The sequence below is a fragment of the Protopterus annectens genome, chromosome 8.part1, assembly GCF_019279795.1.
Source record: "Protopterus annectens isolate FY-2018-M chromosome 8.part1, PAN1.0, whole genome shotgun sequence".
NCBI classification, from domain to species: domain Eukaryota; kingdom Metazoa; phylum Chordata; order Ceratodontiformes; family Protopteridae; genus Protopterus; species Protopterus annectens.
This window is the reverse complement of record NC_056742.1, coordinates 138,592,236-138,609,113: the sequence shown is the minus strand read 5'-3', so window position 1 is coordinate 138,609,113 and position 16,878 is coordinate 138,592,236. Positions and strand designations below refer to the sequence as shown.

General features: G+C 40.6%; 1 protein-coding gene across 4 annotated transcripts in view; it reads left to right on the top strand.

Moving 5' to 3' along the window:
• WWP2 (WW domain containing E3 ubiquitin protein ligase 2) overlaps positions 1-16,878 on the top strand; it is a 1,859,587-nt gene that overhangs the window by 905,750 nt on the left and 936,959 nt on the right. For all 4 annotated transcript variants that reach the window (XM_044081781.1, XM_044081779.1, XM_044081780.1 and 1 more), the window contains one exon: positions 9,937-10,165. In XM_044081781.1, coding sequence (XP_043937716.1) covers positions 9,937-10,165 — 229 coding nt within the window. The remainder of the gene's footprint in view (positions 1-9,936; positions 10,166-16,878) is intronic.

The window sequence follows — 16,878 nt, the reverse complement described above, 5'->3', positions numbered from 1 at the left end:
ATAAATAAATGTGTACATATATATATATATATAAATACATACAATTAATATCTAACAAATGTAAAGATGTTCTTCGTGTTTCACTGTTGCAGTCATTACATTTGGGTAATCTGCTGGCAGGTTGCCCTCAGTCGGCCTGAATTCCAAAGTCTTGGGTCTTGCGTCGGTTGCTGTCTCCTCTTCCATGACGTCAGGTCATCAGGGGTATAAAACATGCAGCCGACACCATTTTCTTAAGTATTTCTTGCCGTGCGGTGCCCGATCACAACGTGCCTGGCTGTCGGTTTTGTGCTAGATTTAACCAACGCACTGTTAAGCGTCGGTATATTTTGGCATCAAAGTATTTTGGAAACTGATTTAACTACCCAGAAATGTCGTCGGATAGCAATTTGACTACCGGAGTACATAAAAAACGCAAAGAAAAGGACAGAGAAAGGCAGTTGAGATCCAAAACCGATGAAGCTTCTCCTAAGCCAGTCGCCGGTTCGCTAGTACTCAGTGAGGCGCTTTCGCAGCCCATGATACCCACTACCTTCGAGTCACAGGCCTCTACTGACACCCACGTGGAGTCCGGTATGCCGCAAGATACTCAAGGTATTGAACCGATGGATGTATCTCCCTCGGATGGGTCCGGAGCCGCTGAGCAGGCACCGGCTTCTGAAGGTGTATTCAGACCTCAACATTTGTATATCAAACCGACGACAGCTGCAAAACCAAAGACAAAAGCAACTTCTAAAACTAAAAAACCGACGCATGTGCCATGTGCACAAGCCTCTATGCCTAAAAAACAGAAGATCAAAATGGCTGAAGACCTTATTACCTTGATCAGTACCCATCCCCCTCCAGATAAGAGGCCTAGGCAAGACACTGATTATGAGTCTTCAGATCAGGTTTCTATTTCTTCTGATTCATCTTCTGATCAGGAATTATCTATACCTTCCTATGAAGATTCTGATGCTGAAGAGTCTATTCCATCTGCATCTCCTCCTGATGATTATTCATTTGGAGAAACCTTGCATACTTTGAGGGAGCATTTTCACTGGGAGGGTCAAGACTTCTCAGAATCAAAAAAGAGACTCCGGGATTTCCTTCTTCTCCCTCAGCACAGGCCTTTAGCCATTCCCCCTGTTTTAGACATTGTGGATGATGTGTTTTCGGAGTCAGGTTTGACCCCTGACTCCTTACCTCTGGCTTTCCAGTAAGCCTGACAGATATTACAGGGTCCCTGACTCACATAAATTTTTATTTAGAAACCCTGCTGCTGATCCTGAAACTATTTCACAGGGTCCAAATGGAGTTAAGGCCTCAACAGCAAAAAATCCTACCCCCTCTGACAGAGATTCAAGGGCACTGGACAGATGGGGAAAAAAGGTTTATACATCTACAACCTTGACAATCAGGGCCTTAAACTGTCAAATTTCATATGCTTAAGTACCAACAACATGTTATGGGATTGCTGAAACAGAAAATTATGTTGATTTCAGAATGTGCAGAAAATAAAGAATTGCAGGAATTATTGCATGTAGCTGAACAAGTTGGAAAGCATACTTTGCAGTGTGGTTTTGATTCCTTAGAGGCCTCCTGCAGGGCCACAGTTACTGGATTTGTGATTAGGAGGCATGCCTGGTTAAAGGAACATATTTTGCATGATCATGTTAAAGCTAAATTGCTAGATGCACCTTTACAGCATGATTCCCTGTTTGGTATTAAGGCAGAAGAGGTTTTAAAGAAAATGGAAGACAAAGCTACGTCTATGCAAACTGTTAAAGACTTCTTACAAGTGCAGCCACCAAGATTTGGTAGACACTGGCCTACAAAAAAATTGGTCCTTTCCTGTGTCAGACAGAGCTCAAAGGGGCAAATTCAGACACCCTAAGGGTTCCAGATACCAGGCACAATATTCATACAGGTCAAAGCAATGGGGTGCTTCCACCTCCAAATCTGGAGGAGATAAAGCACATACCTACAGAAAGCAATTCCAATGACTTCCCTCTGCCTGCACCAAGCACTTATCTTTTGGCAGCACCCATAGGGGGAAAATTAGCACTTTTTGCTCAGAATTGGCAGTTAATAACGCAGGACAAGTGAGTACTAAACATTGCATCACAGGGATACAGATTCCATTTCTACACTCTGCCAATGGAAATGGTTGGCCAGATCTGCCAAAAAATCAATGGGCAGAGGCACAGAAACAGGTTACATCCCTCATGGATATGGGGGCCATTCAGCCAGTACCAGAACAGGAAAAAGGACAAGGTTTTTACTCAAGATTCTTGGTACCCAGAAAGGACAAGGCCTGGTGGTCAATACTGGATTTATCAATTTTGAATACATACCTGGACATTCCAAAATTCAAAATGCTGACTTTGCAGCAGCTTCTGCCCATGCTGGGCAAGAATGCTTGGCTGGTGACTTTAGACCTAAAAGAGGTATACCTGCATGTCCCAATAAGACAATCGTGCAGAAGATAGCTCAGATTCAAGGCTGGCTTAATGCATTACCAATTCTGTGCACTGCTCTTTGGCTTATCTACTGCACCCAGGGTCTCTACAAAGTGCCTGGCACCAGTAATTGCATTTTGCAGACAAAGAAGTATTCAAATATATCCTTACTTGGACGACTGTCTCATTCAAGCAGAGAACAAAGACACTCTTCTTCGACACCTGGCATTTGTGAAAAGGCTTCTAACATGCCTAGGGTACACAATGAACGAAAAGAAATCACAACTGATACCCTCTCAAAAGATAACATTCCTGGGTGCAAGCTTGAGTACAACTGCCCAGATGGCTTACCTCATGCCAGACAAGCAAAGGCAACTGACTACTTACTTCAAACTGATGGCAACAAAAACCCAGTCTTCTGCAAGACAAATTCTGCAGGCTCTGGGGTTCATGGCATCCTGCATTCTACTGATTCCATATGCAAGACTGCATTTGAGGAAACTTCAGTGGTACCTGAAAAGTTTATGGAGTCAACATTCTCACAGTCTGGAAACAATGATTCCTCTCATTCCCTGCCTGCAAATTCTATGGTGAGCAAAGGCATGTCACCAAAACATGGGATGGCCATTCTCTCTACACCCTGCCAGCCAAACCATAACAACAGACGCATTAGATTATGCCTGGGGGGCCCACATGGCAGGAAGATGCATTCAGGGCATATGGTCACCAAAACAAATGCATCTACATATCAACCAGAAAGAGATGCTAGCTGTTAAAAATGCCCTAACAGCCTTCAAGGACCTACTTCATCCACAACTACTGATAAACGGACAACACCACAGTCATATATAAACAAGCAAGGGGGGACACATTCATACCCCCTTTGCAGATTAGCCATGGCACTGTGGGACACAGCTTTGATCTACCAGATACATCTTCAAGCTCAATTCCTGCCAGGAAAACAAAACACTCTGGCAGACGATTTAAGCAGAAACCTTATGGATCCTCACGAGTGGAAACTAAATCCACAAGTCTTCAGCATGATAGCAGAGAAATGGGGGATCCCAGACATAGATCTATTTGCCTCTCCTCAAAATTATCAATTGAAAAGATTCTGCACAAGGACTTATCACAGACAAGCATGGAAAGTGGATGCCCTATCCTTCAGTTAGAAAAACCTATCAGTTTACGCCTTTCCTCCTCTGCCTCTTCTCCCCAAGGTCCTCCTAAAAGTCAACCAAAAGAAACCAAAGATGATACTAATTGCCCCAGATTGGCCTCGCCAATACTGGTACCCAATCCTAAGGAACTTGTCTCAGTACCCAGCTTAGACCTTGCCTCAAAGACCACAACTACTGTCCCAGCAAAACAATCAGATCCTGCACAACCAACTACAGTCTCTGAACCTGGCAGCATGGCAGATCATGTAGCCATACAAGCAATACCTCTCAGTAAAGCTGTGATGGATGTCATTTTGGAAGCCAGAAGGCCTAGTACTAGAAAATCTTATGCTGATAAATGGAAGAGATTCTGTGCTTCAAATCAAGCACAAGGAACTGATACAGCAGAACCAAATATTCCTCAGATATTGCAAAACTTAACTGAGATGCTTGACAAAGGCCTATCTTTCTCATCAATTAAAATCCATGCCTCTGTCATTTTGGCTCATTACAATACAGAGCCACCAATCTTTTTTCATCCTTTACTAAAGCAGGATCTTAGAGGAGCCAAAAATGTAAGGCCTCCTAGAAGATCACCATTGCCTGCATGGGACCTCAATTATGTGTTGGAAAAGCTCACCCTGCCTCCATTTGAACCAGCTGCTACCGTTGATATAAAGTTCTTATCATGGAAGACAGCTCTGCTACTAGCAATTACTTCAGCAAGAAGAGTTTGATCTACAGGCCCTCATGGCTGTAGAGCCTTTTATCATATTTTACCCAGATAGGGTATCTCTGAGGACAAATCCTACTTTTATGCCTAAGGTGGTTTCCAGTGTGGCTCTTAACCAAGCAGTTCATCTGCCAACCTTTTATCCACATCCACAGAACAAGGGGGAGAGAATTCTTCATTTCATGGACATACACAGACAGCTAATATTCTACTTAAGCAGGACTAAAGCTCTAAGAAAAACTGAGCAATTACTAGTGACATATGCTGCAGGATCAGAGGGCAAGGCTATTTCAAAGTAGACAATCTCAAAGTGGATAAGCCACTGCGTCCGTTTCTGCTACTTACACCATGGTAAACCTGTGCCCAAGGGCATTAGGTCTCATTCCACCAGAGCTGCAGCTACTTCAGCAGTCTTTCTAAGGGGAGTACCAACCAAAGACATTCTAGAGGTTGCTACTTGGAGTTCTGTTCACACCTTTACAAAGCATCATCATTTGCCTCTCTATTCTAAATACAGGGCAGACTTTGCCACTGCAGTTCTGCAGGGCCTTATAGCCGCTCCTAATGCTGTTCAGCTCCAGCCTTCCAACCATAGCTTTGGGATTCTACCCAAATGTAATGACTGCAACAGTGAAACACGAAGAACATAGTACAGTTGTGTACACTTACCATAAATGTAGATGTTTGAGTGTATTCACTGTTGCAGTCCAGGTTACCCTCCCGCGATCCCCCTGTCATTCTGGAGTTTATCTTTCCTTCTCTATCTTCTACAACCTATGTGGTGTATTTGTTTGTAGATGAAGGTAAAGTTTATATTGATGCATATATATATATATGTATACACATATATATATAGATAGATATATTTTTGCTACCTTTTTGGGGGCACCTGACATCGGGGGCAAGAAAAACTAAAGAAAATGGCATCGGCTGCATGTTTTATACCCCTGACGACCTGACGTCATGGAAGAAGAGACAGCAACCAACGCAGGACCCAAGACTTTGGAATTCAGGCCAACTGAGGGCAACCTGCCAGCAGATTACCCAAATGTAATGACTGCAACAGTGAATACACTCGAACATCTACATTTATGGTAAGTGTACACAACTGTACTGTGCTCGTATACCCTTTCTTTAAGCTTCCTGTTGGTTTTACCAATATAAAAAGCAGAGCACATCTGATAATGTGCTAAGTATACTACCTCCTTAAAGTAGTAGAACAACCAAGCAAACAAATGTATTGGCTAGACATGTAGCAAAATTTACCACCCACTCTTTTAAATTTAGAGCAATTGATTGCATTACATTGGATGTGAGTGGGGGGGGGGGGTCCAAGTGTATTATTGCTGGAAAGATTGGAATTAGTATGGCAATTGCGTACTCATGCCTGTCATTATCCAGGCCTGAATGAAATATATTCGACTATATTCAATTGCATGTATTTTAAAACTGAAAAGCCTTTTAAGGTAATAGCATGAGTTTTTATTGTATATGTATTTTTTTATGCAATTCCTGATGTATTTTCTTTATTTTTTTCTTTCCTTGTTGGGGTGTGTGTGTGTGTGTGTGTGTGTGTGTGTGTGTGTGTGTGTGTGTGTGTGTGTGTGTGTGTGTGTGTGTGTGTGTGAGAGAGAGATTGTTTACTTTGATTTATTCTGACTGACCGAGGTGTTCATATGATATGGGCACTCTAAAATTGTAATTGTCAGGTCATGTGCTTTATTTGTTAAATTAATTTATTTATCTATTAATGTAATGTTGAGTTTAAGATGTACAGTAGTTAGATGAGTTGTATTTGTAGCAGTAATCAGATGATTTTATATTTAAAATTTTTTAACTATTTGTTAGATATTAATTGTATTTTCATATATATAATATATATATATATATATATATATATATACACACACACACACACACACACATTTATTTATATATTCTTTAGTGTTAATTAATTAGAGTAGTTTGAATGGTATTTCCAGGTATGTTTCTGTCTTGTGATTGGTGGTTGCGTGGAATTAGTAATTGTCAGTATAATTTAAATAACTGACTCTGAGTAAATGATTTTATGCTTGAAGAAGTCTCACTAATATAATAGCAAGACGAAAAGGGCTTCATGTCAATAAAATTGGTGTTTTTGTTTGTTAGTGCTTTATTTTTGAACAGTGCAGTTTGAACGGAGATCTCCAACCTTTTGTGACAGTCAGAAACAACACTTTCACTGTACAGTCTGTACTGTACCATACAGATATGTGCTTGGTGTTGCTGCTACAACCATCTTATATTGACAAGCCTCCTCTGCTGTACATGAAAGAGTTTCCCTTGTCCTCCTTCCCTGTGTTCATTCCTGAATGTCATCTTTGTGCCCATATTCAATACACACTCTTCCCCTGAGTGATAATTTTAAATGGCAGTCCATGTCCTGTTACAGCTCATTAACACAGCTTCAGTACAAAATGCCAGGAATGGGATATCACAATATTCTGCACTGTAGGTGCACTGTCCTGTGCTGTGTTTGGACCATATACCTCACATTCATACTTCTCAATTGTCCAGATATTCCCAAGATGTCCAGATGTTTGGACGGCGCAGTGGTACAGCTGTTGCATTGTCACCTCACAGCAAGAGGTTCTCCGGTTTGATTCTCTGCTGGGGTTCCTTCTGTGTGGAGTCTGCATGTCCTCCTTGCAATCGTGTGGGTTTCCTCTGGGTGCTTCGGTTTCCTCCCTCATTATAAAGACGTGTCTGGAGCGATTCTCCCAGGGCCTCTGCTGAAAATTGACTTTGTTCCAAGTTGAACTTTCCTGGCAAACAGATGTTAAATAAATAAATATGTTTTCCTTATCAGATGTGTGGCTTTCTTCCATATCATTGGGATTATCTCTGGACTGATGCGACACAGTATTACATACATTTGAGTGCATATCTCTCAGCTGTCCTGATCTGTGCAGAATGTCCAGTTTTTGTCTTGTATTTGTGATCTTTTCCTCTTAATGTTTTTTTTCCTGGCAACTCATTGGCATGTCATTGCAGAGTGAAATCAGAAACTGATGACTGACATTTGAGTTTCAAACTTCATGCTCTTCAGAAAGTTCATGCTAATGTACAACTTATTTGTTATATCAACTTCCTACGTTTAGACGTCCAGTATTAAAAATCTGTCCCTTTGTGCCCCCATTTTATGGCTTTGTCCACATTTCTTGCACAAAGAGGTTGTGAGTGTTACATTGTAACACATTCCTATGTGACATCTATGTCAAATATGTCCCCGTTTCTGGTTATTTGGCCCCCATTGAGTTGGCTGTTGTGCAGATTTGTTGCAGTAACAGAATGACAGCTATTTGTGAAGCCCTGGTGATCATTGTGGCATTCTGTGCAAATCTGCTGACTGTAAGTACTCTGCTGTACATGGAACTGATATCCATGTTCACTTACAAGGTTTCACGGCCTGCAACACTGTTGCAAGCCACGGAATCTAGCTTATTCGCACCACATTAATATCTATTGCATGCATCATCCTGCTAACATGCAAACTCGGTATAGGCTCTTTGCAAAGCCTACACGGAGTTCACTGAATCCCAGGGATTGTCTTTTTCATTAAAGTCTTGATACTGACCGTAGACATTTGCTGGTATCCTTTACTGTGGTTTGGACACTGCAGTTGCATCACTGCATTTAGGTGCAGGTTAGGAATGGAAGCAGAGAAAGAAGACTGTAGCAATAACCCACACCTGGGTGTGGGTAATGCTGGATTTACCCACAGTGGGCGTGGCCAAAGCCAACCGTGGGTAAATCCAGCATTACCCACACCCAGAAGTGGGTTATTGCTATTATACAATGACATTATTTAAGAAAAAAAATAATTACTTTTCTTAAATAATGGCATTGTATAACGCCTCCTTGCTGCCCTTCCGCAGCTGTCTGGTATTCCGCGGCAGTTGTGATGTACTGCGCATGCATATACCTACGCAGTACATCAGAAATGTGGACAAAAGCAACGGAGAAAGCAAGATCTCTGTTGCTTTTTACAAACTGTTTTCGCTATGTTAAATGGGTTTAACATAGCGAGACAGCTTTAAAAAAAGCAACAGAGAATCTCCATTGCTTTTTTTTAAAGCTGTCTCGATATGTTAAACCCATTGAATATAGCGAGACAGTTTTGAAAAAAGCAACAGAGAAAGCAAGATCTCCGTTGCTTTTTACAAACTGTTTCGCTATGTTAAATGGGTTTAACATAGCAAGACAGCTTTAAAAAAAGCAACGGAGAATCTCCGTTGCTTTTTTTTAAAGCTGTCTCTGTATGTTAAACCCATTTAACATAGCGAGACAGTTTTGAAAAAAGCAACAGAGAAAGCAAGATCTCCGTTGCTTTTTACAAACTGTCTCGCTATGTTAAAGGAGTTTAACATAGCGAGACAGCTCTAAAAAAAATTCTTAAAGCTGTCTCTCGATGTTAAACTCGTGTAACATAGCGGAACAGTGTGAAAAAAGAGTTATAGTAATGGAAAAAGTCTGGGCGACCGGACCTTTTTCCATTACTGTAACTCTGATTTACAACATGCACGCTGACAAATCAGCGTGCACGTTTTTGAATATTAATGGGGGGGGAGTTGTATAATGAGGGTTTTTTCCTCATTAAACCATTTTGCAGTTTGTCATGTTGTAATTTTTATTACTACAAGCACCTCCTCAGTTGGGTAAATTAAACACACCCATTACTGATCCAGGCAGACAGCATGATGGGACATTGTTTTGAGGGGGGTTTTAATGGTAAATGTTAGTGAGGTGAAAAGGTAGTGATATTTTGCTTTGAAATTCAGAATCCTAGCATTCCATTGCAAATTGTTGGAATACTCAATTACAAAGAAATGGACTGTAAAATCAGAAATGTGGTTGGAAGGAAAAGAGAAGCTTTTAGGTTCCGGAGGGAAAATATGCTGCTTGCACAAGCTCTCAAATGTTGTATAATAAAATGTTTAAAATGTTTTACTAACTGAAGAAAACATTGACAGGAATTAGCTGCAAGGGTCAGCTGCTGAATTTTATGCAGCTTCAGTGATGTTCTTCTTTATAGGCTGGATAATGATACACACTAATGGAGGTGAACCCAGAAAATGTGAAATGCATATTTAACTTGTGTGTGTTAGTATTTCTTCAAGAAAGTATGGTCCATCAGGTATTAAAGTGTCTCAGACTGGAAGAAGAAGAAAGTGCAGTTGACTGTAAATTATGTCTGCAGAAAATCACCTGTGAATTTTTGACCATCTGCCAGTCCACTTGTTTCTTGGAAAATTCTACTCAGATTATCAAAGTCTGGAAACATAAATCATGAATATACTAGTGTTGGCAGTTATTTTAATATTTAAATGGCATTTGCTTTGTGTTCTTGAAAGGTCACATAAAATAGGTAACAGTACAGCCATGTATGGTTGTTAATGTCTGTATAATTTTTTTCCCTCCTCAGGAAGGGATAAAAAGAAACATTGCATTCCAGCAGTATTGTGGTTAAAATTATGCTTTAATAAATTTCATTTAATGCTGACCTTGAAACATTGTTTTTCAGCAACATTATGGTAAAAATATATACTTTACTAATTTTCAGTTAATGGAGACCGTACAAATGAATGTTATGATGGAGAACTTCTCAGGCCTATCACTACATCAGCAAGTACCTCTTCTAGTCCGTCCCTGAGCATTCGAACACCTAGTCCATCCTGCAGTGAATCTGTATCAAGTATCAGTGGGTCCGGTTCTACTGCAGAAGCCCTCACAAATTCATCTTCAGAACAACGCTCACCAGCACGGCAAAATCTGGAAGACCTCCCACCTGGGTAAGGAAGGAACATGTTTTTATACAGCCTAAGATGCAGTACTAGCCTTTAAGCAGACTGTTTCCTTTTCGTGACATTCACAACAAACTGGCCTTTTACAGTATATAAAGAATTACCTAGGTGTGAAACATAGACCTGCTTTGTAGAGTTTGTTCCTAGGAATTTATGTAGTCTGGGAAGTTTGAATACTGCATTGTATGTTGAAGTTGCACGGGAACAGAAGATTGAAAGTGTAACTTGTTTGAAGGGAATATTGTGTTATTTTTTTAGGTCTGCCTGTGCCAAAGCTCACCTATTCATCAAACTTATCCCCTTGAAATTCCAGAATGGCTTTGGGAACTGAGAAGACGTTTTTCACATTACACTTAGTTCACTGTTATGAAATTAATTTAAGAAGTAGTGTATTGCTTGGTACTTACAAAACTGTTGAACTTGTCAGCCTTACGGTTTAAATATGTTAGTCTTTGTTTTGTTGTTAAAATGTTCCCAATTATAGTGCCACTTTTAAAGTGTGGGGTAATTTAAAAAATGAAAGTTCATAAACTTTATGACCACTCTCTTTTATTAGCACATAAAATCAAGAAGAAATCTGTTAAGCTGTAGAAATATTTTGTCCTGTTACTGTCTAGGTGGTCTCATCGCTGAGTTGATGTGGTGAAAAATAAAATGAAAAGTTATTGTTGCTCTTCATAATAATTACTGCCTTCCTTTTCAGGTCTGGTACTTGCCAGTAAGGTCTGTAGGTAAAATAGATATTTCAGAAATAAAATAACTATCAAGTCTCCATTTTGTGTTTCGTATTCTTGATTGTAATGAAATGGTTGTATGACATTTCTTCTTGATTGATGTTGCCCACGGGGTTATTCTTCAGTAGTTAGAAAGGTAAGGGATGTACAGTGGGCCACTCTAAGACAACTGTTCATCACCTGTCTATAAGTATCTTCTTTGGGGAGGACCTGCAAACACAAAGGTGATGTGATATTTTTTTAGTAGCTCAGCATAGGTTTTTATAGTTGTGTTTCTCAAGCTTTCAGAATATCAGGAGTCCATTGCTGAGAGATATGTTATTGATGCTGTACGTAGTGCTTTAATATCTACTTAGTCCTGGAAAGAGAGAGGAGATTGCATATTTTTCTTATTGTATGTATGCCTGTGTGTGTGGTGCGTGTGTGCATGTGTGTGTGTATGTCAGCTTAGATGTTGGGGTTCACGACTTACCATAAAATTGAAGGCCTTTCTGAATAGTCCAGTACAACCAGTATTCATTTAGGAAAGGAAATGCAGTCATCTTCAGTTCAAGTCATCTAGTATGACACCTGATAAGAAAATAACTCGCAATGAATAGTTAGGCAGTCAAAGATTAGTTAAAACTTATGAATGAAAACAAAAAAGTCAGAATATATTAGTCTAGTTTAGCAAGAAAATCTGTGAGATGTTTTAGTTAAAAAATATATAGTAGTGGCAGTAGTGGATAGGACATAGTAATTCATTAGGGAAGAAGAAGGGACTGCCAAGAGATTGTCCTTTGGCATCATGACTTCCCTTGTAACTATTACATTGACAGTACAACTCTGAAAGTTGATCCTTTAGTCAGGGATCTGGAAGTTTATGTCAACATTGAACTTCCTTTGATCATCGAATAGCCAATAAAGTAAGGAATTCCTTTTTCATCACACGACTTGGACCTGAAAGTATGGCATCCAGAACCAGGGGTGTAGTCATTCTACTGTACTCTGATCTCATCATGCCAGTCACTGAATATAATGCCCCATGCAGGTATGGACATATCCAAGCATGTGTCACAACTGGAATGACTAAAAAGTCATTGGCATAAACCACATAAACTATGTGCAGGCTGTTTCAAAGCTTTGTCCCTGTTCTTTGCATCATTCAGGCTACTGAGAGGTGACCTCTGCCTCACGTATAGAGCTTTAACAGACTGTATCCTATCAGACTTGTTACACATGTGCAAGTCTAGATGGTAGAATGAACATTCATTCAAGGGATCTCAATCTCCTTTGCAACATAAACAGGACAATGTGAAATGGGTATGTATCACAGAGAATACCTCTTCTGTAGAACTTGTCTTCCACTCCATATAAAGTAAATTGCTTCTTCTGTTCTGTTCACACATAATTTGGATGAATGGATGGTGAACTATAAATTCACTCCACCCATTTTTGCATCCATGTCCCTCATGGATAGGGGCAACAAGTAAATACCCCAAGATATCCTTGATGTCCTTCTCTGTTGCAATATTACTAACCACTGGTGTATCCTGCCTGCTAGAGATAGCAGTATGTCCAACCAAGATACAAAAGCCTAAGCTGCTTCCTCACATGCCATGTGTTCTATGTATGACCAAAACATGCTAAACCTACATGGTACATATGTGGGCACAAATGACCTCAGAGCTTTCTCTCCACCAGCCCAAACACTGAACGTGTGTCTCTTTGTTGGCCTGTCAGACTTAAGAACAGTACCAGTTTCACTTGCCTTGGGCATATAAGTATCCTCATTGGGGAGACTTCCTCTACTTCTTATTCTTTGACAAAACATTAACTTTTTTCATGTGACCTATGAAGGGCAAATGTGATTATGGGAAGCAAATGCCTTACAAGGATAGCTTCACTAAGTGTCTTTTTTGCCTAGTATAGAAATTGCTCTGTTTTCCAGTTGTCTGTACCTAAGACTCTTAAGAGCTGCTTGTCTTGAGCTTTCTTAAGATGTGCTTGGAAAATCAAAGTCTTAAAGACTTCGCACATGTCTAAATGGAGACATCCTTTTCCCACTCAGACATATCACTCAGCTGAAAAATGGACCAAAGAGACTAAAGCCAAAGTTTTGGCTGTCTCTTCAGACACAGATGTCTCCACTGTGTCTCTTGATGAGTCTTTGGACCATCTGGATGTTTTGGCTGCTTCCTCAGTTGTGACTCTGCAGGAAGCTGACATGGTGTGAGCTCTTAATACATCCACGCCAACAGGTCAGATGGCTGTCTCAACTGCAAAGTGGAAACCTAGGCTATTTATTTTGGAGGGCTCCAATGGCATTCCTTAGATTCTTGTCTGTGAGAAAATACTGGATTCCCTGCAAAGAATCAGTGCCCTCGAAAATCAAAGTTGTCAGGAAAGACTGTCAGCAGTCTTTCTCTTTGCTCAATTTCTTACAGACTCCTCTGTGGAGATCTGTGTCTAGCCTTCCTAGCCATGAAAGATCCAGCCTGCTTTGACCTCCTATTCTTTCACAGAATACATGGTACCCCAAATACCTGGGTAAATAAATAGCTTGAAACATGACCTATCAGGGCTTCTGGAATTACTGTTTAACTGTAGCTTCCAAGCAGGCTTCGTGCCTCATGAATGGAGAAAGGCAACAGTCCTCCCTCTGCACAAAGGTGGGCCATCTACAGACTCTGGAAACTGCAGACCCATAAGTCTCACTAGTCTTGTATGTAAAGCCATGGAAGGAATTATCATGAAGATGATCAGTAAAGATATAGTAAACCTCCGGACACTGGACCCAACCGAGTTTGGTTTTGTCAAGGGCAGATCATGCCTACTCAGCCTGGTGGACTTCTTTGAGAAGGTCACCAAAGCAATGGATGAGGACAAAATCATTCACACTACGTACCTTGACATGACCAAGGCATTTGACACAATACCCCACTTGGGCATTGTTGATAAACTCAAGAGGTTAGGTACAAACCCGTATGTCACCTGGTGGATAGCCAACTGGCTCACAGACAAGACCCAGGAAGTTAGAATTGGGGATTCCACCAGTATAGAGAGGCCAGTCACAAGTGGAGTCGCTCAGGGATCAGTCCTTGGACTGTTCCTTTTTGGCATTTACTTCTCAGAAGTCAAGGCCAAAGTCAGTGGTCTCTATCTGACTAAATTTGCAGATGCTTGCAAATTAGGAGCTGTCATTGAATCTCACACTGACCCAAGTGTTCTCTCCAGGAGGGGCTGACATAGCTGGTGTCAGAGCTATGAACGAAAACTAAATGCCAAGAAATGCATAATAGTATCCTTTGGGAAGTCATCCATCCCTGGTAACTGTCATACTGACAGCACACCCCTTAGAGTTGACCCAGTAGTCAGGGACTTAGGGACACACATAGGTAGTTATCTAGCCTTTGATCATCACGTGTCTGCTGTGGTGAGGAAATCATTCTATGTTACGTAACTTATAAACAAAGGTATGACATCGGAGTCCAAGGAAGTCATTGTTCCACTGTATTCAGCATTCATCAGACCTATCATTGAGTACAGTGCATCCTTTGGTGTGTACCTAACCAGGCATGTTGAACAACTGGAACATCCACAGAGGTTCCTCGTTAAAAGAGTACAGGGCGTAAGTAATATGTCCTATGCAGACCGCCTCAAGGCCCTATCCATGTATTCTGTCTCCTACAGGCTTTTGAGGGGAGATCTATGCCTGCCATACATGGCATTGTCAAACCCCACTGTGATGGATTTCCTGCATAACCACAAAACAAATAGTACCAGAATTACCCATTCTAAAGACTTAAACCTTGCCTGTGATATAAATTGGACCTGCTGGAGAAATTAGGCAAGTATCCCAGAGACTACCCCATCTATGGAACAGGCTTCCCAACGTAAAGCAGAGTTCCTCCCTAACCCAGTTCAAGTGCAACTTGGACAATTGGATGGGAAACTGGAAATTCATCCCTGGTTTGGCATCTATGTCTCTCATGCAAACAGGTAAACTGTAAATGGTTCATCTCCCAGGCCCATGTTTACACTTATCAAGAGTATCAGAACTTGTCAGAGATTTTGGATGCATGGCTAGGCTTAAAAAGGCCCTTGTGGCCGTTAGCCTAGTAAAACACCTATGAACAGATAAATAAGACATTTTGGCATAACAGGTTCATATCCCAACATAACCCTCACCTCTGTAACAAATTTCACTACATGTCAAAAAGAGTAACACCCTTACCACCTTCAAGTAAAATCTAGATAATTGGATGGGCAGCTTTAAATTTTCCTCAGGTCTATCCTGTCTTGCCCTCCATAAGGCTGGAAAGAAGTTCTGAATTGTTTTTTGGCTAGGTTTGTAATGTTTGCAGGTTGATTGCCTCATAATTACCTATGAAACTTTTAAGGTAAATCAGAGGTTGGAGCCCTCCTCATTATGTGCAAGCTCCTCTTCCTGCTAACAAAAAAACAGAAGTCAGTACGATTCCCCGAATCCCCCCCCCCCCCCCGCAGCTGTAGGGATCCTTAGCAGTAGTGATATGTAATATGAATTCTCCTGGGACTATACAAACCTTTGGTGTTTTTGAAGCAACCTCAGTTCTTTTCTTATGCTCCCCCTCCTTCCACTGCTTCACCTGAAGAAGAAGAGTCAGATTCAGATGGGGATTTCCTAACTTACTCTTCTCAGATTTATTCTTCTGTGGATGTGTGAGTCTGAGGAAGAAGATACTATGCCTCTTCCTTGATAGACAAGCATTCCCTAAGGGATACAGTATGTAATATGATGCATCATTTCAGTGGGAAGGCAAACAGGTGTCAGATATTCAGAAAAGGTATTATGACTTTGATATTCATGGGGGTCTCTAAACCCTATGCAGTCCCCCTTGTAGACTTTACAGTATACCTTTGTCACAACTTCATTGAATCACATATCAGAACCACTGGAGTCTGGATCAGTGTCCTCAAACTCAAAGAATCCAACAAAAAAGACTGATGAGGACAGAAACAAAGCTGTATCAAATAAAACAATATTTTAATGAATAATGAGCACTTTTGCACCAACCAGGGTGCTTCCTCACATCAGTGAAAGTAAAACAGTTTGATATAATTAAATACAAAATACCAGCCATTCAAAGCGCAGCTAAAACATCACATGATAATGAATAAAACAATAAAAATACAACATGTAATAAAAACATTCAATTCCGGTCACATGGTTGAAAATACAAACACTACTATGTTCCATTTATTCATAAAATTCAAATCACATGACTCTCAATATGTTATAAGGCTCATTCCTTCATCTATAGAGGGGGTGTGACTGAAGGTGGGATTTCAAAGGCACTGCCTCATTCAGCCTGTAACCCTGATTGACTTCAAGCATCATAATCCACTTCAGTTCATGTCTTTGAGTTAAATTAACCAAGTCACCCAACCTCATTTTCAAATTAAATTGTTGCAGCACTAAGAAAACAAAGGAATGCCCTCAGAACCTTTCTGAATAATACGTTTCTCCAAAGCATTCTTACTATTACAAGTGTGAATGTCATAAACATGTTCGGGAACACATTCCCTTAAGGAACGGTTCGTCTTCCCCACATAGAAGCAAGAACACACTTTGCATCTAGACATATATACCAAATTCCTGCTATTACAATCAGAATAACTAGAGAAATTGAACTTTCTACCAGTGGATGGATGTACAAAAAAATTTCTATTCATCATCATCTTCTTTCGGCTGTTCCCGTTAGGGGTCGCCACAGCGGATCACCTGTTTCCATTTCTTCCTGTCCTCTGCATCTTGCTCTGTCACACCAACCACCTGCATGTCCTCTTTCACCACATCCATAAACCTTATCTTAGGCCTTCCTCTTTTTTTGTTACTTGGCAGCTTCATCCTTAGCATCTTTTTCCCAATATACTCAGCATCCCTCCTCAGCACATGTCCAAACCAATGTAATCTTGCCTCCCTGGCTTTGTCTCCAAACCTTC